Source organism: Mastomys coucha, unplaced genomic scaffold (genome assembly GCF_008632895.1).
Source record: "Mastomys coucha isolate ucsf_1 unplaced genomic scaffold, UCSF_Mcou_1 pScaffold5, whole genome shotgun sequence".
In the NCBI taxonomy this organism is placed as follows: Eukaryota; Metazoa; Chordata; class Mammalia; order Rodentia; family Muridae; genus Mastomys; species Mastomys coucha.
In genome coordinates, this window is record NW_022196911.1 from 85,897,917 (window position 1) to 85,923,540 (window position 25,624).

The following is a 25,624-nucleotide window of genomic DNA, read 5'->3' on the forward strand; positions in this document are numbered from 1 at the left end:
CTCTAAATCATTAATTCATTTGTTGCCCTATGAGTGCCTCTGACATACTTTCTCGAGGCCATTGACCAGTGAGCAACAACTGCTTCTACCCAAGCATCTGAGTATCCATAGGTCTATTGGATGTGTGGTTTGTACAGACTCTGCCTCAGAAGCCAAGATGAACCAACAGTAAAACCATTCGATGTCCTTAGCATGCACATAGTCCTTAGCTGTTTAAATGAAATGGTCTCCGGGGGCTGGAGAGATAATGCAGTGGTTAGAACAATGGCTACTCTTTCCAGAGGATTCAGATTTGATTCCCACCATCTAGGTGGCAACTCACAGACATTTGTTCCAAAGCATCCCATGCCCTCTTCTGGCTTCCATGGGCACCAGACACACAAATGCTGTGCAGATACATGCAAGCAAAACAGTAATATAAATCGAAAAATACTCGTAAAAAAAAAAAAAGAATTGGTTTAAGTGGTACCATTTTGTGTCTATCCGGTTCAAAAGCTGTGATCTTCATTTACATCTCAAAGGGTCTGTTCAGGGGTCAACTTACACTCACAGTATATGACAATTAGTTCCCCTATTTCTAAAATCAAATACCAGCCACTTATTGATAATGGCATTTTAATGGCAATTTTATGAAGCATTCATTTACTTGTATAATCTTATTCCCAGGGTCAACAGGCATATGCCATAAAGTTTAAATTAGAGAGAAGCTGTGTTCGTTGACAAGAAATCTTCCTTTTTCCCTCCCTCCCTCCCTCTTTCCCTCCCTCCTTCCCTCTCTCCTTCCCTTCCTCCCTCCCTCCCTTCCTCCTTCCTTCCTTTCTTCCTTGCTTGGCATGAGCCTTTTTTCCTGCTATTAGTACCAACCCTACCATCAAATTTAGATCAATTGAAGAACAGAGCTGATTTTTTAAGTTAATTTAAGCACTTTACTGGTTCCTCCCAGAAGTCAAATACATGTGACCTTGAATGTAACTGAGCTGTAAATTCTCTCTTCCTAAAAAACTGATTTATTTAAATGTACTGGGTGTTTTGTGCGCATGTCCGTAAGGGCATGGTTTGCATGTAGTATCTGTGGAAGCCAGCAGAGGGTGTCAAATGCCCTGAAACTCAAGTTATATGGAAAGTGATGGGTTGCCATTTGTGTGTTGGCAACCTAAACCTAAACCAGTCACCTGAGAGAGTAGTCAGCATTATAAACAGCTGAGGCATCTCTCTAGCCACAAATGTTCTGTCTGCCTGTCTGTTCATCCATCCCTCCCTCCTCCCCTCTCTTTCTCTCTCCCTATCTCTAGTCTTTAGCTGGGCCAGGTGTCAGTGCAAACAGAAGAGACTAATTCCTTTCTTCCATAAAGAAAGGTAAGAGGGAGGGCTGGTGAGATGGCTCAGCAGGCAAGAGTCCTGAGTTCAAACCCCGGCAACCACATGGTGGCTCCCAACCACCCATAATGAGATCTGACGCTCTCTTCTGGTGTGTCTGAAGACAGCTACATTGTACTTATGTATAATAATAAAGAAATTTAAAAAAAAGAAAAAGAAAGAAAGAAAGGTAAGAGGGAGACAGTACACAGAGAAACATAAGTCACTGTGTTTATTCACAGAACACAACTTTCTTCCCAGAAAGAACACACACTCTAAGGGATCCCTTTCCACTGCCTTTTGCATCCTGAGTTTCCATATCTGTCAATCAAGGTTTGCACAGAGTGACTACAACTTTTCCCTGAGATCATTAAGGCTGTGTCTTGGCCACAGAATAGATTTTCCTACAAAAGACTGAGGCTCAAACGCAGAGTTCTGAGAGTCTCTGTCTTGAAGAGGTAGAATTCCTAAGGAAAAGGCAAAGAGCACATCAAATCACTACTCCAGTTTCACTCCTCTGTAAACCATTATTGCCCCTTCAACATCTCCCAGCACTCTAGAATGGAAAGTAAGTCACCTTGGTACATAGGCAGACACTGTCATCGGGCTCTGCACAAGCTAGCTCTGGAGCCTTAGGCTTGCAGTTAAATGCACAGCTCGAGAGGTGTAGGGAGCGCTTTCTCAGTGGATTATGGGAAAGGAAAACTCCAGATGTGGCAATGAGGAACACTTGGTCATCTCAGCGTGTGCTCAGTCAGACCTGGGACACTCCTCAGAGTGGTCTGGTATCACAGCACCTACTAGATCCTGTGTTCCAAGTAGGAACGCAGCCACACTTGCTCGTCATCTCAAATCCCACCCTATCCGAGTCAGTGAGGCATCAAGAGAACAGGCATCACTGTATCTCCAGTACTCCAATATGGAAGGCCAACTGTGGACCAAAGGCCACTTTTCTAGTTGCAAGAGAGAGTGCTGAAGTGAGCCTGCTTTCCAAGAAAGGCTGCTCTTATATCTTGTCGTGTTTCTTCCTCTCACTCATTCCCCCCAAAAATGGCACAACAGAATGGCTCCTTTTCCCCACTAAGGATTTCCCTAATGAAACATAAACAAGCATGGGCCCCCATTCAATAGTGGAAGAAGGTAGCAAGTTCTGAGTATGACCAGTGGGGAAGAAGGAGCAAAGGAGCTGGACAGAGGCAAACTTGGGGAATGTGTAGTACTTTGAAGATGGAAAGTGTGAACGGAAGGGAGACCCTCAGCTGATGTAGCACATCCAGAGATGTCTTTCATGGATGCCGGGGTCCCAGTCTCCTCCTTAGGTTTTCTTGTGGTAGTTCTGACACGCTTTCACCATGTCCTTCAAAAAGTTTGGAACTCCATTCTGCAAAAGAAAAAGACTATGTTTCTAGGTGTTCCTCATTCTCTGGACTATGGCAGAGAAGAACAACAGGTTTGGGGGTAATCAAAGAAATGGGGCCCCTGACCTGATTTCAACATCATGCTGTCACAGAAAATGGCCGAAGGTAAGACCCAGAGCAGACAGGCGGCTGCTTCAAAGGCAGGGTCTTCGGTTTGACTTCTGCTAATAAAAACTACGGAGCTCTTTTTGAAATAATTATTTATTTAAAAGGAAAGAAGAAAGGCGAGGGATATGGCTCAGCACCTAAAGCACATGCCTTTCCTGTGATGAGTCTGAGTTCAGTTCCCAGCACCTATGGCAGGCAGCTCACAGCCACCTATCATGCCAGCTCCAGGGGCTCCAACACCTCTCTGGACCCTGCAGGCAGATATGCGCACATCCCCATCCACATAGTTGTATAATTTCTTAAAAATAATAAAAAAAAAAGAAAAGAAAAAACTTGAAATGAGACAAAAGACTGGGATTACAAAGCAAATCGGGAGTCAGGAATTAGATTGCTAGATACTTTCTTAAAGAAGTGGAAGGGCTTGCTTTACTGTATTAAAAAATGGTGTTTGGGGTGTGTTATTCAGTGTCAAGCCCTGTGCAAGACTTTGTGAAAACAGTGTCTCACTGACTTCAACTCCATGCAGGGGGCATTATTTATCTTTGGTTTTTTCAAAAACGTAGGAAGTTGGAGCTTCCCTAACTAACAGAAGACATTTGGTAACAGAGCCCAGTTTCAGAATTGCTCTGTGTGCCTCTGACACCCATAGGCATTCTTACTTTCCCACAAGCTCTGGAGTTCACCACAGGACCTGCACAAAGCCTGCTGAATTGTCACAGTGATGCAGGATCCTAAGAGTGGCAGCCTATAGTGACCTGGGCCATTACCGCCATTCCCTGGCCTTAGAGAATGAAGAAAAGCAAGGACAACAAAACTAGAGGCTTCCTTCAGGCCAGGGAGGGGTCTGGCCTGTCTCTAAGTAAGGTCTGACTGTCTCATAAGCAGATACTGAAAACACTGTAGTCCCTACAAGGGGCAGCCTTCTGTCTGGCAGTTCCAGAGAGTGATCATGGAGGGTCTGTGGCCACCAGCAGGGAAGGGCTGACATTCCTGGCTAACAGATTCTTTGTCCTATGTCTTAGCCTCCATCCTGGGTGTTGGCCACTCCAATTTTCACCAAGTCACTCAACCAAGCTCTTCATAAAAGACTCCCATTACCCCGGGGACAATGTGTCTCTTCAACGTGACAACCGACGGGCTAAGTCAACATTTGTCAAACACAGGCTCCCCACTGCCTGACTCCTGGGATCTCACCTTGGCAGCCCAGTTAATGAGCCAGGACGGAATTTGGCCACCTGGGTTATCAAAGTAGTACATGAAAACTAAAAGAGAAGAAAAGACAATTCAGAAGGAGGCGGAGGGGGTGGGGCGGTGGGGGTGGGGGCATGGGAGTGTGGGGGCTGGAAAAAGACAATAACAAAGCCCTGCAAACCTGTCTTCCGATTTGGGCCCAGACAGTAGAGAGGAAGGAGCAAGTGAACTGCCCGGACCTGCCTTGTGGCTACGGACAGGAGCATTGTTGAAAATGCTGCCAGGGAAACACTTGGCTGTGCTTTCTCAGACACCTGATGAATGAATGCTAGATGTTTGCACATCACCATTATCCAAACAACCCCAAGGACCTGACAGTTAGCATATGAGAGGAAATAAAGGCTCAGAAGAATGAGAAGACAGACTTAACAAGCCTCAGACTTAGGGTTCACATTTTTTGCTTGGCACAGGCCGCACTCATGCCAGTATGGCAGATTCGGATGCCCCTTGTTTTCCTTTTTGGGAACTGGAGCTCAATGCTCTTGAGTCTCTGGCCTTGTGTTTGTGAGAGCTGGATCCTTCAATCCACACCTGCCAATCCACCTAGGCTCAGTCCCTATAGCTACAGGATAAGCCCGAAGCAACTCTTTCTCAACCTGAGGGTTTCAATGTTCTGATTTCATTTGGACAATAAAGAATGAATGGTTGGTGTGTGGGGCTGGAGAGTTGCCTCAGCTTTTAAAGAGCACTCACTGCTCTTAAGGAGGATCCTGGTTCAATTCCCAGCCCCCATGCGGTGGCTTACAACCACCTGTAACTCTAGTCCCAGGGGATATGATGCCTTCTTCTGACTTCTACAGACATCAGGCCAGAAACACACGTAGGCAAAACACTCATGTGCATGAAAGAATAAAATAAATAAATGTAAACAAACAAACAAAAAGAACGGGGTCAGATTGAAACATCTACATTGAGCCCTAGCCAATCTGGGATGTGGGTGGAGACGCTCCCACGTGCTGACGTCACATCTCCTTTGTTCCCAGGCCATGGTTACATTCGCTAGATAAGCTTGTGTAGCTACACTGCCTCCCATTCCGGTCAGACTGGCTAGCTGCTGACCCGCACCCTGGGCTTTACCTCTGCTCCCCTTCTTGCCATCGCTCTCAATCGCCAGGCTCTGCTTGTACTGCTTCACTCGAATTACCCCAGACTTCTCAGGAAACTGAGGCGCAGAGACACTCTGGGCCAGGACCACGTAGATCTTCCTCCCGTCCACATCCAGGTCTCGCCGCTGGCGGGTGTAGACGTACTGCACAGCCAGTCAAGGAATGACGCCAGCGTAAGGGCAGCCCACATTGGTGGCAATGGGAGATGGCTCTGCACCTTCCACTTAGCGTCTGATCCCTTCTGGGGAATGCCCACTTTCCCTGTGGAGCTGAGCTTCACAACCAGTGGTAATTCTCACTGGAGAGTGCCTGTTACCTAGCTGTGAACAGATGCCTTGAGCGCTCCCTTATGCAAGGGTCACATTCCTTCTTTCTCCAAGAAGGCACATGGAGAGCACCGTTCACTTAGCTGTAGTCCTGGGGAAGTTCATCAAACACTCTCAGGTCCATAGGCTGGGATGTTCAGGACATTAGAGAAATCCAGGGGCAGAAGAACACTAGACAGAAAGTGCATCCACCCATAGATATTGTCTCATCTGCAGCTGTAAGCACAGACCTCTACACATGGAAGATATCTGTGTCAACTGTAGGAAAACTTACAGATACCTCGAGTTCTACTAGGCAGGTGTGCTCTTTGAGTTAACACTGGTTGACCAAGAACAGCAAAACGATGCCACCTCTGTAAGTGTGCACAAAACATTCCCAAGGTCGGTAGCACTATTCCATCAAAGATCACAACATCTTTAAAAACTTCAATCTTGCCGGGCAGTGGTGGGGCATGCCTTTAGTCCCAGAGAGGTCAGCCTGGTCTACAGAGTGAGTTCCAGGACAGCCAGGGCTCTACAGAGAAACTCTGTCTAGAAAAACCAAAAAACCAAAACCAAAACAAAACAAAACAAAAACAAACAACCAACAACAAAACAACAACAACAACAACAACAAAACACTTCAATCTTTACTTTCTAGTAATTCTAAAATCAATGTACAAAATGATAGGTTTCACTGTGATATCTTCTTCTATACAAATCATTATACTTTCCATTGTCCTTGGATGGACAATATTATCAGGGCAGCAATCTGTTCACAGCAACAATAATCAATATGCTTAGATGTGAGGGAAAACTCCCTATATTTAAGTCAACTGCTTTACTTTATAAACAAAGAAATGGAGAGGAAAATCCTGCACCCAGTGTCAAAGACAGCAGTCAAGAAGACCATGCTGAAGAGAGGTTAGAAACAAAGAGGTGAGGCCTGGTTCCTCTGTCCTATCAGTTTGTCTGCCTGCTAGCTCACTTTCATGGGCCCCACCTGCTCTTCTATGAGATCAAAAGGCCTGGACTGACACTCTTCATAAACTGTTCCCCCAATTGTAAGGCTCATCAATTTCCATCTTTGACACTTTCTCTGAAGGTCACCTTCCAGTGACTCTGGGTGTGGTTCCGGTCCTAAGCGGCCACACCCAGAAAGAACACTCTGAAGTCTTGGAAAGTCACACAAGAAGCTCCAGCATTAGCATATGGTCCCACCAGAATCCAAGAGAGTGTTGTCCACAACTGCTGTGACGTCAGTGGATCCCTGTGTAAGGGCGGCGGCTGAGGAACCCGGCACACCAAGAGGGACAGAGAACAGAGTGCTGGGCGGAAAGGATACATCTCTGTTGGAGAGCGGGAAAGGGTACTTCACTTCCCAGTACGCCACCATCTGTCCATCACTCGCCTTCTCATAGAGTTCTGAAGGAGAACACAAAAGGTTAATGGACCTGCAAAAGTCCGGTGGCTTCACGGAGTCTATTTAGCCTCAGTGTGTGGCAAACCCTTAAATCACCAGACATAGAACTATTTTTTTTTGAAACAAAAGTATACTTAGTATCATTGAAAGCTTGCTAGATGGTCTAGAGGACATATAAATACAGAAATCCTAAATAAGCCCCAAACACCTGTACCAACAGCATGCTGGGATAGAATATGAGGAACCGGGTATCAAGGAATAACCAGGAGCTTTAAAGCAGGTGAACCACCAGATGTCACTAGAGTTCCAGGAGTACCATCAAGGTTTGCCTCCCAGCACTTAGCCAGCCGCGGCAGAAGTCACAGTCTAGCATGTATAGGTTCATGGCATCTGGGAAACAAAAGGCCCACAGAGAGGCATGTTCTCAAATAGCTGGAACATGGCTGAACTATGGTTAACCCTGGGTTTCTTGCTTCTTTCCTCTAACCATTTGCCCACAGCTTCAGTACCCAAATTCCCTTAATGTTCCTCCTCTTGGAGGAGAGAGAGCAAAAGAACTGAAGAGCGGGCATATGCTTAGCCTGCGTGGTAGGCTCCCATCTAAGAGGATCAAGTGACCTGTGGTGAGATGTGAAGGGTACATGTAGCATTTAGAAGAATTCCATCAGAAACAGACCATTGATCAGGGAGCTTTGAGGCCCCTTGCTGTCACAGGGCAGTAAGGACAGTCATGAAGGGAAGGGATGAGTGGGCCTGTTGCCTCTGTGCATTCAGCATTCATGCTGCTGCCCCTCCTCAACATGTTGCCTCCTCTCCCCTCCCTCTACTCCCCCCACCCCACCCCCTGCCTTACCCTTCTCTACTATGAGGTTTAAGTAGGTAAAGTAGCGATTTCAGGGCTTGGAAAAGGAGCAAGACATGACTATGATGATTGGATGACCAGGGCCTTAGTGTGTTCTTTTTAGGCCCAGTGGGTCACAAGACTCTTGGGTACTCCTAAAACCCAAAAAGCAGTATAGTCAGGACTTCCTGATTGTCCTAGCAAATCTAATAACCGCTTCCACTGCACCAGAAACCACAGTGTAAACAGCTGGCGCTCCCACTGCACCAGAAGCCACAGTGTAAACAACTGGCAGTAGGTTCTGCACTTTCTTTTCTTTTCCTTTTGTGCCCTCATCACTTTATTTATTCATTTTACTTTTCTTTTTTTTTTTTTAAAGACAGGTGCCTTAGCTGATATGAACAAAGGGGGTTTTATAGGCCGTCTGCTTCCTCACAGGGCTCTTTTCTAAGCAGGACCCACCCAGGCATCTATTGGCAAAGTGTGTGTCACATGATTGCTTATGGCTGCTGGGGAGAGGGGGATGGAGTCATCGGCTCCTGACCCATGTCAGCACGTGTGCTGCCGTTCCCTAATGAAGAGGAGTAGGTGAGAACATGAAGCTGCCTGATCCCACGTCCAGGAGTCACAAAATAAGCAGTCGTTTTGAGATGAGCTGCAGAAGAGTGAGTCCCGGCACCCTGGCTGACTTTATCCGGAAAGTGTGACTCTTTCCTGGAGTTATTTGCACGATTAGAATATGTGTCTTCTGGAGGGCACGTTCACAAGGGACAGGAATCTGCCTGAGAATTGGGTCAATACAGAGGTGCACAGGCTAGAGCTGAAGAAACATCCTGATGGGGGTGCCTCTGATACCTGCAGTAGTCTTGACTAACCACTTCATTTGCCCTGGGTTCACAATGCAAGTCTCTTTCTACAGTGGCTGAGTGACAGGGACACTTCTCTAAGATGTAGGGGGCCCCCTGTTTAATGTTTTCCAGCTCAGTGTTTCTCTCCACTATATAGACAATGTCGGCGGTAGATCCAGTCCCTGCCATGGGCCATGAAATGTTCTCAGTTTACTATAGAGGAGGAGGGTCAGAGAACATCACCGCCCAGCACCACCACCTGCCAGTGGCTTCTGATCAGGCTGCTTTGTGCCTTCCTTCTTGCCCCTTCCTGGACCTCCAGCGCCCTTCAGCCACTCCCACTCCTACTCTCTCACTTCCTCACAGGTCTGGGCCCTTGCTCGTTTGGAGATCTCTGATTCAATTTCCAAAAGGAATTTTGGATGCCTGTCTTCTGAGAAGGCTTCCATGGCAATCAAGCTATGTGTGTGAGCACAGCTCAGGAAGTAGGGCAAAGCAACCATGAGGACAAATGGAAGACTGGTCAGGGTGAGTACTGGAAGTCGAGAAGGCCACGCTATAGCCTTGAGTATAACAAGACTAAATTAGTCAAAAGTAGATTAACTCTCTAAGCATGTTTAACTTACGCAAGCCATCACTCACCTTTCACATACTGGTCCCATTTTTTTCTGTAGTCTAAGTCCATGTAAACGTCTGCGAGTAGGGATGGCGAGCAACCTTCCAGGACACCCAACACCTTATACTCATAAAGTCCACTTGGCTATAGAAACAGAGTGGGGGGATCAATTTGTTGACAGCAGAGATCACATACAAAACAGCTAGCGATGGGGTTCAACCACAACAAACACTGATCTCTTCTGGGGTCTTGGTGACCACATTACAGGAGGAGGTAGGACTTATATAAAGCTGTAGGAATTGGTGGAGGGACTAGTCATAAGCATTAGCCAGATGATTAAAGTAGGACATAAGAAGAGTTACATGGGAAACAGTGTTTTGTGGAAGACCCATGTCAACAGTATAGGTAGAAAAGGCCATTGGGACCACTTCCCAAGATTTAGCAGGATACCATGTTCTAAATGTCAGAAGGACCAACTGTTGGGAAATAAAGAAAGCTACTCCTGGTAAGAGTAATTGATAGACTAATGTGATCAAAGAGAAAAGTCTAGAACACAGAGTAGTAGGAGCTGAGGTTAGAGACATTAAAGAGTCAAGATACCAAAGACATTGAAAACCATGGTAAGAGTAAAGCTTTGATTCTCGTTGCTCTGGAAAACCAAAGGAGGATTGTTGACAGAGATGTTGACAGAGATATGACTAAGGATAGTTTGGGCCAGATCTAATTAAGATTGCAAAAGCTTTTGAGTTGGTAAAGAATAACACCATAGAGGAACAGAAATGACCTTTAAAACTCAGCGCACTCATGCCTAGTTGAAATCTACTGGAGACCTGCCCTTTTCTGAAGAGAAAGAGAGGAGAAGGGGGAGGGGCAGGAGAGACTAGAAAAGCAGGGAAGGGAAACTTTGGCCAGGATGTAGGATAGGTGGATGGGTAGATGAATGGAAGGAAGGAAGAAGGAAAGGAGAGAGAGGCAGACAGACAGAGAGAGACAGAGAGAGAGAGAGAGAGAGAGAGAGAGAGAGAGAGAAATAAAACCCAGTACACTAATCCAGATAATAGCAACAGAAATAGGGAGCTACCATCAATGATGGGAATACCAGAAAGGTAAATCCACTAGGAATTACTGCTGGAAGAATGAGGGGAGGGAACTAGATCATCAAGGAGAACTCAGCTAACCATTGCTGGACATGGTAGGATAGAGAGTGGAGTGGAGCGCACTAACACAGAAGAAACTGGAAAGCGGGGGGCGCTGTGAGCTACTGGAGTGAGCAAGAGTTCTACTTTAGTCTGGTTGATTTCCCAGTACCAGATATACATCCATGTTCCATAGGCAGTCAGAGTTCTGAGGGAGCGGTATATTCTCCATATCCACAGAGCACAATGAAACCAATGCATCTTGTGAAGTCCTTTACAAGAGTTTTTCAATGGTTTTTATTTGGGTGTGTGTGTGTGGGGAGGGAGTTATATGTTTTTGTTTATTTTATTTTACTGAGCAAGGAGACTAAAAGGAGAACAGCTGTGTGTTTCAAATCATGTTGAAACAGGTGGTTCTGCTGTTTAGACAAAGGCAGTCTCTAAATTACAAGGACAAGTGAGTTCCTCCCTTCTCCTGCCACACCACATCCTCATCTGTGAGGACTCTAGGCTCCAGGCGGCCCCACTACGCATTGCAGTGGGTTCAACGGCAACAACTCCCTGAGCCTGGTCTAGCTTAGAGCCGCTGGTGTGAAGAGGATGCACTAAGGGACAAAAGCAACGACTGGACAAAAGTGAAGGAGAGATAAGCCAGGGGATAAAACACAGCCTTAGAGAAGGCTTGGGTTCCACTAACTACTCACTGAAGAAGCATCTTAAAGCCCAGGAACCCAAGGAAACTGTAAGAAAGCCTTGGGAGAGCCTTCTAAAGAGCAGCTTCCAACTGGGACGCCATTAACATAACAAACCGTATCCCAGTTTATGGAGGGAGAGTGGGAGGGATGGAGGGGGGAGAGAGAGAGGGGGGAGAGGGAGAGGGAGAGGGAGAGGGAGAGGGAGAGGGAGAGGGAGAGGGAGAGGGAGAGAGAGAGAGAGAGAGAGAGAGAGAGTGGTGAAACTAGAAGTGAATCTATGGTGATGTGCCAGCTGTACAGGCATATGGGTTGATGCCAGGAGTCTCCCACAAGCCAATGGTATCTCACTGAATTTGAAGACCGGTATATCTCAGCATGGATTGATGCCCTGAGGTGCTGATGAAAGGCCTCAGGGGAAAAACAGCTTCAGCCTGTCCCCACTGGACTGACAGAAAGGAGCAAGGGGAGGGCTTCCTCATATATACCCATCCAGACCACCACAGGTGCGTTTTGATCAAGGGTGTGGGGGGGGGATGAGAATGGGTGAGTCCTTTGAGAAAACAGAAGTCCTGTTTTCTACATATGGTCACCAAAACCAGGATTCCTCTGTGTTAAGAAAATGACCATGGGGTGGGACCTTCCATGATTTACTGTGGATATCTAACAAAAATTAAAACAAACCATTTTCTTAGACTAGGTCCCGGCTCTTCCTCAATGCAGTTACAACCTTCCGCGACCCTGATTCTATTGATATCACAGAGAGGACCAGAAAGTCCAAGAGAAAAATAAAACGACCTACACAGCCTGCATGAACACAGAAGAATGAACTACTGTGATGGCTTCCTTTAGTCCCTCCCATTGCATCAGGACTGAGAAATACCACCCCTGAGGAGCAGGTCCCTCGCTGCCTGCCCCCTTCCTGGTTTCTCCGTCCCACTTTTTTGTTTTTTTGTTTTGTTTTGTTTTGTTTTGTTTTTTCGAGACAGGGTTTCTCTGTGTAGCTTTGGCTGTCCTGGAACTCACTCAGTAGACCAGGCTGGCCTCGAACTCAGAAATCCGCCTGCCTCTGCCTCCCAAGTGCTGGGATTAAAGGCGTGTGCCACCACCGCCCGGCTTCTCCTTCCCACTTTTGCTGAGCTCCATAGCCCGGCCCAAACTCCAGGATCAAAAGCACTTTCCCACTAATGATTTCTAAATGCATCCAGCAAACATACTCATTTTTACTTCATCCTTTAAAAGATAAAGTGATTCTTTTAATCATTGAAAAAACTATCTATATTCATTGTAGGAAGTCTGAAGACATTATGAAGAACTACTTAATAAGTGACATGTAACCTCACAGTTCCTAAGTATCTACTAATCATAGTTGATAGTATTTCTTTCAAGGGAGCAGGTGTTTGCCTTCATGAAACGAATGGATATGATGTGGTATCAACAGCTAGAATTATTCTTTCATTTAATAGTGTATTGAGAGTATGGAAAGTCCATTTCAGAATATTTTTATAGAAATGAGTATTTCCAAAATGATCATATAACCCTCTGTTCACAATCCTAGTTCATTTTTTCAATAGGGAAGTTTTCCAGAGATGAGTGTTAGGAGCACTAACATCCAAGGGCTGTTTGCCGACTTTTCAAATATTTAGGAAACTTATACACCAGACCAGCAAGGAGCAGCTCTCTGGGATTAAGTACTACTGTTTACAATTTGAAACGGAAAAACACAATGCTTAGTTTTATTTGACTGGCGTTTATATTAACAACATAGCAGGCCTTTTAAAAAATTATATTTACAAATAATTGGAAAATTTTTGTTTCCGATATTTTTTTCAAGCTTACCAACAATGTAATAAATAACTCCAAATATGTTTAAGCAAGAGATGTTTGATTTTCCTGAAATCTCCCACAGCTACCTCTAAAAATCTCTCACGTCCCCCATTTACAGCAAACCATACTGGGTGTCTAATGCTCCATTTCTAAGACCGCTCCCTACACTTCAAATATTAAAAGGTTATGTGGATGGCAGTGAATTAGCCAGTATCATTTATGGAATACAGGTGCCGGAAGAACCAAGGTTGGTTGATAACAGTGAACACCCACTTCCTCCCTTCTGGGAGAGCCCCATGAGCATGTGAATGGCTACTGACTGTTCTAGTCTCTTGTGTTGGAGAGCATCCGAGTGACACTCTCTCCCTGCTCTGAATGGGGACCCAATATTTGGGTCTGTGCCAACTCTTCTGGAACTGAAAAAGCAACAAATAAACAGCAGAGGAGAAAGGTTCAGAGTTTCTGGCAGGATGGGTCCGCTAAGCTGGTATCTACAGATGTCTGAGTTATTAGTTATGCAAGACAAAAGGGTAGCTTGATTTAGGGCATCCTCAGTCCAGTTTTTTTTTTTTCTTACTTGCTCCTAAAAGCAATCTTAATTGCTCCAAAATGGTGCTCACTGACACTGCAGAAGTTTATTGAAACTTTTGATAATTAGGAAACAGTGAAAGTTTAAAGAAAAATAGCCATGAAAGCATCAAGACATAAGCCTGTATCCTCAGCACCCTTGGAAATACAATGGAAGGCTGGAGGGACAGCTCAGCACCCTTGGAAATACAGGATGGAAGGAGAGAAGGAGAACTCAGCATCCTTGGAAATACAATGGAAGGCGGGAGGGACAGAGCCATGTAAGCATCAAGACATAAGCCTGTATCCTCAGCATCCTTGGAAATACAGGATGGAAGGCTGGAGGGACAGCTCAGCAGTTAAGAGTGCTTGCTGTTCTTGAGAACACGTGGGTTAAGTTCCCAGCAGCCACACTGGGCAGCACGCAACTTCCTACAACTCCAGTTCCAGGGCATCCAACATCCTCTTCAGTCTTCCATGGGCATCTGCATGCACATGTAAACATGTGGGCACACACAAATATAAATAAATAGATAGGTACACCTGTGGATGTGTGTAAACACACACAAGAAAGAAACACTTAAAATCCCAACTCTCCATCCTTCTTGGTATATAATATGCTTACTACAAAGGAAATGCAAAATAACAAAGAATCATTTCTCCACATGGCAGGACAGACTCAAAAGAGCAGATCCCCCTCCAAAGTCCATTTCTTGGCTTCATAAACCATTAGCTGGGCTGCCTCTCCTCACTGATCAACCAAAGGAAAATATTTGTTAACCAAACTGAATGGATTTTTCTCCTCGATTCAAGGCCCTGACCTTTGACCCACCCTACCCACCCTGAGCCAGCCTACACTCCCTCGGTTGAACAGGCATAAAGGACTCTCTGCTCTCTTGTCCAATCATGCCATCTTTTCTCTTCATTTCCCATGCATGGTTCTCCCTAACCCTCTATACTATTGTTTAGAAGAGAAACTCACTTGCCTAACTGTCACCATGCTGAATACCTTAGAGCCAAAGAGCTGCGCCCCACCCCCACCCCAGTTGCAAGAGCTACCCGCTCCTGAAAGTCTCTCCTGTTGGGTCTGGATCGAGTCTTTATTTCACATTACTCTAAAACAGAATGGCAGAACAGTGTTAAAACTTGAGGCTACTGGGAAGACAATGTGATTACGTCCAACTTCCCTAAACCACTATAGGAATGCAAAGCATTGTTAAAAAGCATAAGGGAGAAGAGAAAGGACCATGAGGTTCTCTGAGAATAATGGAGCCTCTCTGGACTCTTGGTGAGGATCTTACTTTTCTATTGCTTAGCAGAGACACCATGACCAAGGCAACTTACAGATGGGTTTATTGGGGGTTTACTTACAGTCTCAAAAATGACTCCACTACCATCACAGGGGCTGAGGATATGGTAACAAGCATGCAGGCAGGCAGACACGGTGCCAGAGAGTAGGTAAGAGCTTACACCTTTATCCAAAAGTGGGGTGGGTGGAGGAAGGTGGGAATGGAAATGTCCTGGGCTTTTGACTTTTGAAATGTCATTTTGACTTTTGAAATGTCAAAGCCTGCCCCCAGTGACACACTTGTTAAAGTGACTCCTTAAACAATACCAACCCTCCTAATCCTTCCCAAATATTTCCACCAAGTGGGGACCAAGCATTCAAACCTATGAGCCTATGGGGACCGCTCTTTCAAACCACCACAGTGAGCTTGATAAGTTGGGGAGCTACATTGATGATCACTGGTTCCAATGCGACCTCAAACCCATGGCTTATGCTGAAAAAGAATATGGACATGAACACGGAGTAGAGCAAGTATCTTAAGGAAAAGTGAGAAAGAATTCCAGAGAGTGGGAGCACCTCTGAGGGAGGACTACTGATGTACTGCCCTGCATGATAGCCCAGCCCAGTAGCCGTGGATAGAGACTGTAGTCATTTTTATTGAGACTGGTCAGCTTTGAGAACATCACAGACCAAGGTTGTAAGGCGTCCACATGCCCTATGCATGCTTCCTCCACATATTTGAAGAACTGAGCCCACATTGCTTGTCCAGTCAAGTGTGTGGTCACATGAGCCAAATGGGCCCTACCCTCTTCCCAAAGTAGAGCTACCTATGGTCTCAGAAGGCCTTTATAGTGGGCATTAAATTGATGGTTAATATTTAACTTTGCAGAGGCACAAAGAACTATGCACGTCCTTCCACTAAGTAACTCAGGAAAAAAATCAAAAGCTGGACAGGATCTAGGCTCTTGCCTCTGAGAAGCAATGGGCATAGGCCTCTCACCATGTGCTTCCCTCGGTGACCCATCAGTGGTCACTGTGACAGCCACACGGTTTGTTTGGAGGAGTTTTTCAATCACTTGGGCATGCTATGATTCTTTCAATATTATCAGGAACTGTCTTGTCATTCATAGTTTAGTTTCTGAGCCATTTTACAGATATGATCTTATTGACTCATCCGTGTGGTCCTTGAGGTAGACAGGGAAGTTGCTGTGATCTCCATCTTTATATGAAGAAATGAAACTCAGAGATACTGGATGACTTCCCTAAGTCTGACAACTAGTTTCAGGTCAAACAGACAGTGTCAGTCTTTTGACACCAACTCCTTCTACCCCAAGAGTGTCTCACTTAGCTCCGCCCCCTCTGCATGTTTTATCCAAACCACAGGCTAATAACTAAGGTAACTAAACCACATGCTAATGCTTCAAAGAAGGCCCGTTACATAAGATCTTATACCTCAGGCAGGGACTGGAGACCCAATGATCTAAATGACCAGGTGACTTGCTAAGAGTTAACCGATGACACTCAGTGGCCAAGCCTGGGTATTCACATTTCAGAATGGACTTCACACTAGAAGCTCCCTGGGTCCCTAAGTCTGGCGCATTTGCCCAACAGGACCCTTGATGGCCAAAGTGTTTGAGATGCTGTTTCTGGGCTAGACACCGCCACATTTCCCACTGTTATCTCTAAGAGCTGTCTCCTAAATTCTGTAGCCAGAAAGGATGGCACGGTGGTGGCAGCAAGGGCTTGGAGCCAGAAGCTGAGCTGAGTTCACTGTCTGCATATCCATAAATGGATCAAAGAAGAGTTTCCAATTCATAGAATGTGTTTGAGGGTCGCATCAGCTGATGCAGCTGAAGTCTAAGGGGGACATTCATAGACATTTGATCTCTTTTCTCCAGTTTAAGAAGGACAGAGGACCACAAATTCTCCACATTTTGGGGGCCCGGAAGCCTACACATCACCTGCTCTAAGGCAGGGACCGAGCTTAGGGACATAAGCATCAGAATCTCTCCTGCTACTGGGGTGTGCCCTGCCCCCAGCCTCAAGCAGGCTGAGTCAGACCTTGTCGTTACCACAGTGGACTAGCCCGGCCTAAGGTGGAGTCTTCCCACCTAGGTGAAGTCTATTGTCCTGTCGAGTCTGCAGCTTCTTTCAAGAAGCCACCACCTGCTGAGCAGCTCCAGACCAAGCAACAAGATGCAGAGGAAAGATGCTGAGGAGGCCAAAAGATCCTGGCACAGTGGGGGATGGGACCCCTCCCCTCTATAAACTCAGACTCCTAAGTATAAACATTGGGCCTTGATCAGAAATTTTGTCTTGGTCTCATTCTTCTCTCGCCCGTGCTACCCATTCGGCCCCATCTTTCCTTTCGGGAATCTGTAACCCGTGGCCACTGGCTGCTACACTGGGGTGACTAAATTTTAAGATGTGATTCTGATGTTGATGGCTTACACAAACACCGCACTAAGGGGATTTTTTTCTTAGGATGGCTAAGAATTTTTTTAAAAAAAAACAAGAAAAAGACATGCAGTTTACTTTCAGTGGCAGAGCTAAAGCTAGCAACACACTCATTAGACCTCAGCAAAGCAGGCACCGCCAGGAATTTACATGAGAGAAATAGAAACTGCCAAAATGTTATTTACAGTTGACCCTCACAATCCCCACATAGAATAATCACCTGAAGATAGAACCTGCCACACCACACCCTCCTGACCTGGTCTAGACAGAGACACGCCCACGAGTAGATAGTTTGCTTATCTGTACGCACATCGCACATCGCTGACTGTAAGGCAGTCCATCTCGGTCACTCTATCCCTGTAAATGCTCCCTGTGGTGTGCTCTGACCTGGCCTCTCAAAGCCAAATGCCCTTCCATTTCTCGAGGGGACAAGGTGGCCTTGTGTGGCTGTGGGTGCTCACCAACTCCAGCCCTTCTAAGGGACTTAATAAATCCTAAATAAATAAAAAGTAAGAATGTCCAGCAAGACGAAGTCAGGGGTCAAAGATGAAGCTGCGATGGCTACAGACTGTTAAGAATACAGCTGGCTAGATCCATGTAATATTTCAAAACTCTCTAAGAAACTGAAATGGGTTTGAGACCTAAGGGTTGCAGGTGGCCAGGTAAAATAGGGATTGCGGACGCTCACTCTCGGCACTCTGAACACCAGAGGAGCTGATGGCTGTCATGGCTTGTTCTGTTCTGTTCACATAACGATGACATGAGGGATGGGCTAGCTGTTAGCCCATTTTTCAGACAAGAAAACTGATGCTTAAAATCATTCAGAGGGACATTTTTAAAAAGACACATTTATAGATGAAAGTTTTTGTTCAGTATTCCCCTGGTTCATCTACGACCAAGGGTCCAGGACATCCAGATCCTTATCTGTGAGGTTTCAACCCTTCTCAGCATTCCAGGACCAAATGAAAAACATTTCGCTGTACCCAAGCCCCCAGCAGGGGTTGATGAAAGACTGGGCAGAAAGCAAAGCTTGGCTTACACCCGGGAACAGAAGTGGGGTTCCCTATACAACCCCATCCCCACAAATCTAATACGTGGGATCAACATGCCCACACACTCACCGTGAGAGAGAAGAAAGGCTATTACCTGTCTCTGTAAGCTCTGGGAGGAGGTAGAGAAGAGAAGAGCTGCCCTCCACCCCACCCCACCCTGTATCGTACAGAAAGAAACCCTCACAGGCGCCCAGCTTGTAGACAGGCTGGCCCTGCTTGTTTGTAAGGAACAGTTCAGTGAGCAAGCATGCTGACTTTGGGAGCTCTCCTATTCATCCCACTGTTAGCCAGAAGGGTAGGAGGAGCAGGTAGATGAGGTCTCTCATGTTGCAGTTGAAAAAAAAAAAAAAAGTCTGCGGTATAAACTGGATTAGATCCAGCTATGGGATGGCAGATGAAGCTTCTAGTCTGCTAAGATGGACTCCTGTCAGCTAAGGTCATCTGAGCTTCCTTCCTACGGCTGCAAGTGCAGCTGGATCAATGCGGTTTCACTGTCCTCTAGGGCCTGGAATAGCTTCCTAAGGACAGCGGTGTCAAGTAGAGCCATCGCTGGGTAGAGCCATCGCTGGGTAGAGCCATCGCTGGGACAGGACTGTTGGCTCCTCACCTAGCTGAGGCACAGCCAAGGACGAGTACACACAAGGGAAGTCCCTTCTCTTCGCTTAGATAGAGTTGACCTACTAAGCCATCAGTGGCATCCTTTCAGCCCAGCAAGCTGTCTAAACCAAAGCTGTGACCTCTGTGGGTCAGAGTCAGATCTATAGGCCATGTGGGTGACCGTTGCCATGGTAACGCAGTCCTCCAGGACACAACTGTAGATCTCTCTGGGGAAGATCTCCTGGAGGCCTACTGTTCTTCTTTTCAGAGACTGCTATCAGTACTGCTCAGAGGACCCCACTTGCTCCCAGGGGTCATTAACCAGGACATCAGGGACAGACAATTTTACAACAGACACTGGTTCTGCCTTCGGCTCCTCACTGCCCTGTTTTCAACTGCTTATACCATTACCCAGATGAAACAAGAGTTCAAAAGTTCAAACCAAAGTTTGATGTTGGAGAGGACGGTCCCAAAGGAACTTCCCATGTGGAACACGTTGTGACTTAATAAAGGGGAGAGTCACACGCACATAAAAATCTTATCAAAAGTTCCCCCCTAGGAAAGTGTGTAGGGCGGTGCTTGCCCACATGATCTTTTTTTTGTTTTTGTTTTTGTTTTAAGAGACAGGGTTTCTCTGTATAGCCCTGGCTGACCTGGAACTCACTCTGTAGACCAGGCTGGCCTCGAATTCAGAAATCCACCTGCCTATGCCTGCCTCTGTCTCCCAAGTGCTGAATGCCAGCACTCGAGAAGCTGACACAGAAAGATTATCCAGAGTTCCAGGATAACCTGGGCTACACAGTGAATACCAGGCCAGCTAGAGCTCCACCAAGGAAATTCTGTCTCAGATATATACAATTAAATGAGGAAAAGTTCCCCTCTGCCCAACAGCAGGATTCAGAATCATTTGCATCTACTTTAAAAAGATGGTAAAATTCACTTTATATGTAATGTATAACATTGAAAAATGCTCCAAAGTCTATGAATTTGTTTTTAATCCTTTCGAGACCTCATAGTAAACCCATCACAGCCGCATGTATATGTGCACAGTTTGTCTTCCTTCCATCCTCATTTCAATAAAGGACGCTAAGTGGAAAATCACAAGGAGCAGCAAGATTACCACCTCAAGTGAACAGCCTCTGATGTGGAGGAGGGAAGGCCAAGCAGTCACTCACCAATGGCCACCTCGAGGCCATCAAGAATATGCTAAGCATGATCCTTAAGAGCCCATTAGTCCAACCAACCTACACAGTATCTTCCTAACCAAGCCACTGGGACCTTCAGAAACGACACTATCTTAAAGAGCGTCATGTCATTTAAGTCACTGTAGAGCATCAATAACTACTGAATGGGTATATAACCAGCCTTTGGTCTCTTTTTCAATACGTTAATAATGCAGCAGTCCATCTCTCCCAGGATAATCCATTCTATGTTCTAGGTACTCTACCAAAGGATGATGAAGGAGGTAGAATAGGGAAGGGGTTTCATGGACAGAAAGTCTGAGTATTACTCTGCTAACACCTCTTTAATTCCAAGCCTTAGATATATCATGTACCTTCCTAGACCTGCGATGTCTTCATGTTCATGTACAGAGGATGGCCTACATCCAAGGGAATGGGAAGGCACTGCAGGAAAAGGTGAGCTGAGACTTAGCATTCTACCAGACCTGTGCCTCCTGTCCAGAGAGACAAAGGGTTTAAGAAACAAGTGTGGGACCAGACAGCTGGCTTCAGAGGTTGATAATAATCTTGAAGCAACAAACTCATTTCCTCTACATGCTCCTTTCCAAATGGGTAAAAGGGGGATGATCAATACCATCTATCCTAGGAGTGACATTAGAACAGGGTAAGTCAATATCTGTCAAGTATTTGGTGCCCAGATTATACAACAGTATGCTGCAAGTGTTGGCCATCACAGTCACTGGTAGTAATTCTGTGACTAAAGGTGACATCAAAAAGACATCGATAAAATCACAAACTTGCTGTCAAATGCTGAACATGTGGGATACGAGACAGTGAAGAAAGAGGCAGAGGGCCAAGGGACCAGTTATAAAGATGAGGCAATACGAGGTGAGAGGTGCTGAGAAGCCAACCTCAAAACGGAAGAGAAAGGGGAGGGACGGAGTGCTGATGCCTGATACACAACTCAGCAAATGCCTGGTTATGTGGCTGGCAGGGAAAGCGCAGGCTCAGGGAGAGAGCAGAAGGAATTTTGCCTGAAAGTATCCTGTCCACCTTCACATCGGGAGTTGTTAAAGTCTCAATAGGATGTCGGTTCTGTGTGTTGTGTATAGCATGTCGTCTCTTGTCTCTTGTTCATCTTGCAGTGATTAACTGCCAAACTTTAGCAAAACACGAACATGGTAAAAAGCACACACCCCCGTGGATGCATGGGAGCACAATTAGCAAAAAGACAAGACGCCAGCTAGAGGTTCTTTCTGTGTACTAAAGTTTAAGTGGGACACAGCACAAAGCCGTCCACCAGGCTGATAATTATCATCAGTAAGTTCCAGTCCCTGACATGGCAGAGGCATACAGTAGAATTTCCTATTGCCAACCTCACCAAGTATCCCCAACCCCAGCGGACTGTGAAACTACGTCGATCCAGGGTGCACTGTGGCCTCATGGAGGAAGCTCAGGTGACCTCAGCTGACAGGAGTCCACCTCTGCCGACTAGACATGTCATCCACCTTCACACAGTTCCGTCTAATCCAACTTGTTCCACAAACGTCTTGCACTAGGTTGTGAACCCTCCAACTGCATCCATCCTGAACTTCTCTGTGCCTCTGTGGCACAGTTCCTTCATCCCTCCAAGTCTGCTTCCTTCACCTGTGAAATCCAAGGCTACCATAATAGATCAGTATTCAGATTCCTTTGCTATCCCACTCTGGTCTTGTGCCTATAGCAAAGCAATTGATGCCAAACCTCCAGTTTCTCCCACCTGGGTAGCTACTGAGTTCCAAAGGCTTCTTAAGATGCCTCAAGATGCTTAACCAACTCCACTCCTCCTCAGCTTCCGTCGCTGTTTCTGCATGAAATTTCACAACCGAATTATTAAATATATCTTAAAATTACATCACACAGAAGACAGTCCCTAAGTTGATGGGATTGCTATTGTCACTTCTTGGTTAGCTCTGAACATCCAGTCCCTGAGTCCTGTCTGTCTCTTTCCTGCCTGCCCTCAGGACATGGCCCTTCCCCCACCCCAACACAGCACCGTCACCCATCTGGCAGAAGGAAACAAGTTCTCTGCAGGCACAGGGCATGGTCTAGGAATCATAACAGACCAATGTTTCAATTCTCCAAACAAACAAACGGACTGAAGTTGGGCTAAACTTCCGAACTACTCATTTTCTGTCGTCTATCAGCCGATTGCTGCCAAATGCCTCTGTCTTGTGAATATAGATAACCACACACTTCCACGTGTCCATAGGCACGCCACTCCAGTTCAATATCTGAACCCTGTATTGGACCCGTTATACCCACTCCTAGTGAAAGTCCAGACCCTAGACCGGGATACCTTCGCCCCATCTTCAACCACGAGCCGTTGAATACAATTCCCTGCTTCCAGGCCTTTTGATTTTTTGCAAACGCTACAGAGTAAAACATAAACAACAACTCAGAAGTCCAGCCACAAGAATGACCTGAGGCTGAGCTCGGACAACCTGCCAACCCCATAAGATCTACAGGGGGTAAAGTAGCTCCGAGGAGCCTAGTCATTCCTGCAGAGCGTTGGAGTACCCTTGGGGAGTCCTGACCCAGGGGCCCAGGCCCCTGAACTCCTCCAGCGGGCGGGTCAGCGGCTACCTGGTCTAGCAACCGGTAGATGGTTATGCCTGAGGCCTCCACCAGGAGCTGCCAATCGGCCCCAGTCAGCGCCGGTTTCTGGAGCTCGGCACAAGCCTCCCGGAACTGCTCGTCCGTGAAGCAGCAGGCGGTCCCCGCCATCCTTCCGCAGCTCGGATACAGCGCCTGGAGCGCAGGTCACCCACTGGCCCTTAGACAGCTCGGGGGCGGGGTCACAAGGTGACCCCAACCTGATTGGCAGGAAAGAAAGAAGGCGGGACTTGGTAGAGGAGGCCGGACGTGGGAGGGCAGGGGTAGGGAGCAGAGGTTGCGGGGGAGGTTCTAGGTCTCAAGACGGGCGGGGCTAAGCAAAGGTTAAGAAGAATGCGAAGTTAAAAAATACTAGAAAAGAGCTAGAGTTTCTCTGGAAAAAGAAGGAAGGGCTGAAGAACTAGGGAAACTTCTGGGGGTGGGGCCAGCACACCCGGTACTCACCTCCAAACCCTTCAAACCTGTGTGAGACCCCTACCCCCTACCTCTCTGAAGGACAGAGACACAAATGCTTGAAAATCTCAGGGGTCAGATGCTAGTACTATATTTAAAAAAAATGCTCTTCCTTCTGTTATACATTTTGAAACACTATTTTTGTGAATCCACCCCTTGGATGCAGCAGAAGGGCAAGGAAGTATGTGGCATGAAACAATTAAGAAATCAAATCACAATGGACACGATTTTTGCCAGCCCAGTGGGTACAAATGATATGAAGGGGTATCTGGATTTCTGCAGCTTGCATCATCTAGGTCTGGCAACTCAGAGATCTTTCCGTTCATTTGAGTCTTGTGGTGTTACAGACTTGCTCAGCAGAAATCTGCAACCTGGCTTGGAGTAAAGTAGGGAGTTTAAAGATAAGTGTAAGCTCCACTCAATTGCCAAGACCATGTGGAAAGCCAAATTGCCTAATCTGTAAAATGGGTCAAGGACTGTGCTGCCTTACATCGTTGAAGGCCGTAGATTATCCCAGTGCCTACCAAAGTAGTATTTAATGATCATTCCCTCTTGTTTTACAGGAATAAACCAAAATGTAATTCTTTCAATACTAGAAAGGGAAAAGAAAAGGTAGTTAAAAAAAAAAAAAAAGTATTGAAAGCCTGTTTACAAAAGCCCCAACGTCAAGACAGATTACTACTTTATTGACCTCAGCATGGATTTTCTTGTACAGGACGGAAGGAAAGTAAGTTATCCCAAAACACAAAAGATTGCTTCAAGACAAATGTTCTTGCAGGGTTTTTTGTTTGTTTGTTTGTTTTGTTTGTTTGGTTGGTTGGTTTTTCAAGACAGGATTTCTCTGTGTAGCCCTGGCTGTCCTGGAACTCACTCTGTAGACCAGGCTGGCCTCGAACTCAGAAATCCGCCTGCCTCTGCCTCCCAAGTGCTGGGATGAAAGGCACCACCGCCTGGTGTCCTTGCAGTTTTAATAGTGGCTTGTAAGCTTTCTCACAGTTGTAAACTATTGCTGAACAAGCAATCCACTCACACACACCCAACAAGGAAACAAATGTGGAGGATTGTCAAAAAAACCTGTGTGTGCTTCCATGAAATCAGAACTTTGTCACCACAGCAATATTGATGGATTAAGAGAGGCCCAAGAGAATGAACAGGACCATAGAAGATACAAGAGACCAAATTCAAACTGCTTTATTGTACGTGTTTAAATTGTTGTCTGTCACACACACACACACACACACTTATTTTATTTTTGTCAGTCAGAACACAATAATGTTACGGAGCAGAAAACAGAATCTAAAATGACTTTTCATCTGTCCTGTACAAAAAAAAAAAAAAAAAAAAAAAAAAAAAAAAAAATCAATGCTGAGGTGTTGAGGTGAATAAAATCATAATTTGTCTGTGTTGTGGCAAATGTGACCTTGGAGTTTTGTAAACTGGCTTTAAATAGTTTTTTTTTTTTTAAAAAAAAAAAAACAAAACAAAACAGAAAAAACAACTTTTTAAAAAGGCCTGTTATTGACAAGTTACATAAATCCAACCTGTTTCCTTTATGAGAAAAAGTCTTTTTAGGGGATGTGGTGTGGAAGAACCCGGGCTCACACTGAAGGCCTGACTAGGAACTCAGAGATATCCCTGCCTTTGCATCCTGTGTGCTGGAGAGGAAATGCTTTCTAGATGAACTGACTATGCTGCCACCCAAGCTCCTGGTTTCAACTGTAGAAATGCTGGATAAGACAGACCAAAAAATAATACTTCTAGGCACACAGCTTAGAACAAAGCAGTGCAGGGTAGAGTTCAGAAACAGGAGACAGAGTGAGAGCCACAGAGAGGTCCATGTGTAAGGATGCTTCAGAATGCATGGCATCTGCCCTGGTGTTCCCTCATCCTACGTTCCCCACCCCCATCCTGCTATCCTGCATCTGTGGAGGAACTCCTGCCTAGAAGAGACGATTGTGCATGACCAGAAGAATGAACCCTTTCTGGCACACTTTTGACCCCTGCCCGCTTGTATCAAATATGCCATAGGGCAATGTCACAGAGCCATAGGGTATGTATGTCATAGAGCCATAGGGCATGTCACAGAGCCAAGGAACCGGTCTTGCTGATAGTATCAAGTCATAAGGAGACCTATCATTCTATGCTTACCAAAGAATGTCCTCTAGATAGCTTAGTGTGACAAAGGTGATGTGCAGGTCCACTGCTGAATTTAGCATGGATTTTAATCTCTCTCTACGGTAGGAAGAACCTGTGTCTCCTTGAGGAGGAGAACTTCCTCTCTTCATCTGAATGACAGAGAGAGAGTTCTTGGAGGACTCATGCTTTATAACGGGGCTCTGGTCCAGCTCCCCATCTGCTGTGGGTAGAGCAGCATCTTCAAGTCATTAGCACCTTAGCCTGCATCCCTTGGACTTCCTGTCTTCAGGGGCTTGGGGACACCCAAACAC

The 25,624-nt window shown here is 46.0% G+C and overlaps 1 protein-coding gene and 1 long non-coding RNA gene across 4 annotated transcripts; one reads left to right on the top strand and one right to left on the bottom strand.

Moving 5' to 3' along the window:
* Positions 1-1,563: 1,563 nt before the first annotated feature.
* Pctp (phosphatidylcholine transfer protein) lies at positions 1,564-22,908 on the bottom strand. Of its 3 annotated transcripts, none has more exons than XM_031353510.1 (6): positions 22,695-22,904; positions 9,299-9,416; positions 6,890-6,969; positions 5,211-5,382; positions 4,077-4,144; positions 1,564-2,737 (listed from the first exon to the last, which is right to left on the bottom strand). In XM_031353510.1, exons 1-6 carry the CDS (start codon positions 22,833-22,835, stop codon positions 2,672-2,674), a joined length of 645 nt encoding a protein of 214 aa, XP_031209370.1. In that variant the 5' UTR covers positions 22,836-22,904; the 3' UTR covers positions 1,564-2,671. The 3 variants fall into 3 exon arrangements, with proteins under 3 accessions (XP_031209370.1, XP_031209372.1, XP_031209371.1); XM_031353512.1 differs by lacking the exon at positions 22,695-22,904 and adding an exon at positions 18,899-19,476; XM_031353511.1 differs by lacking the exon at positions 4,077-4,144 and having other exon boundaries at positions 22,695-22,908.
* On the top strand, positions 8,995-11,592 carry LOC116078350. The gene is made up of 3 exons (XR_004113514.1): positions 8,995-9,184; positions 10,819-11,150; positions 11,396-11,592. It is a non-coding gene; the product is annotated as an uncharacterized LOC116078350 (long non-coding RNA).
* Positions 22,909-25,624: the final 2,716 nt, after the last annotated feature.

Excerpts from the sequence above, each read along its gene's own strand:
- Pctp (XM_031353510.1), bottom strand. The coding sequence starts at position 22,835 with ATGGCGGGGACCGCCTGCTGCTTCACGGACGAGCAGTTCCGGGAGGCT. Across the intron at positions 5,383-6,889 it reads TCCCGCTCTCCAACAGAGAT|TACGTCTACACCCGCCAGCG; the intron begins GTATCCTTTCCG and ends CTGGCTGTGCAG. Across the intron at positions 4,145-5,210 it reads TGGCAAGAAGGGGAGCAGAG|TTTTCATGTACTACTTTGAT; the intron begins GTAAAGCCCAGG and ends CTTCTCTTTTAG.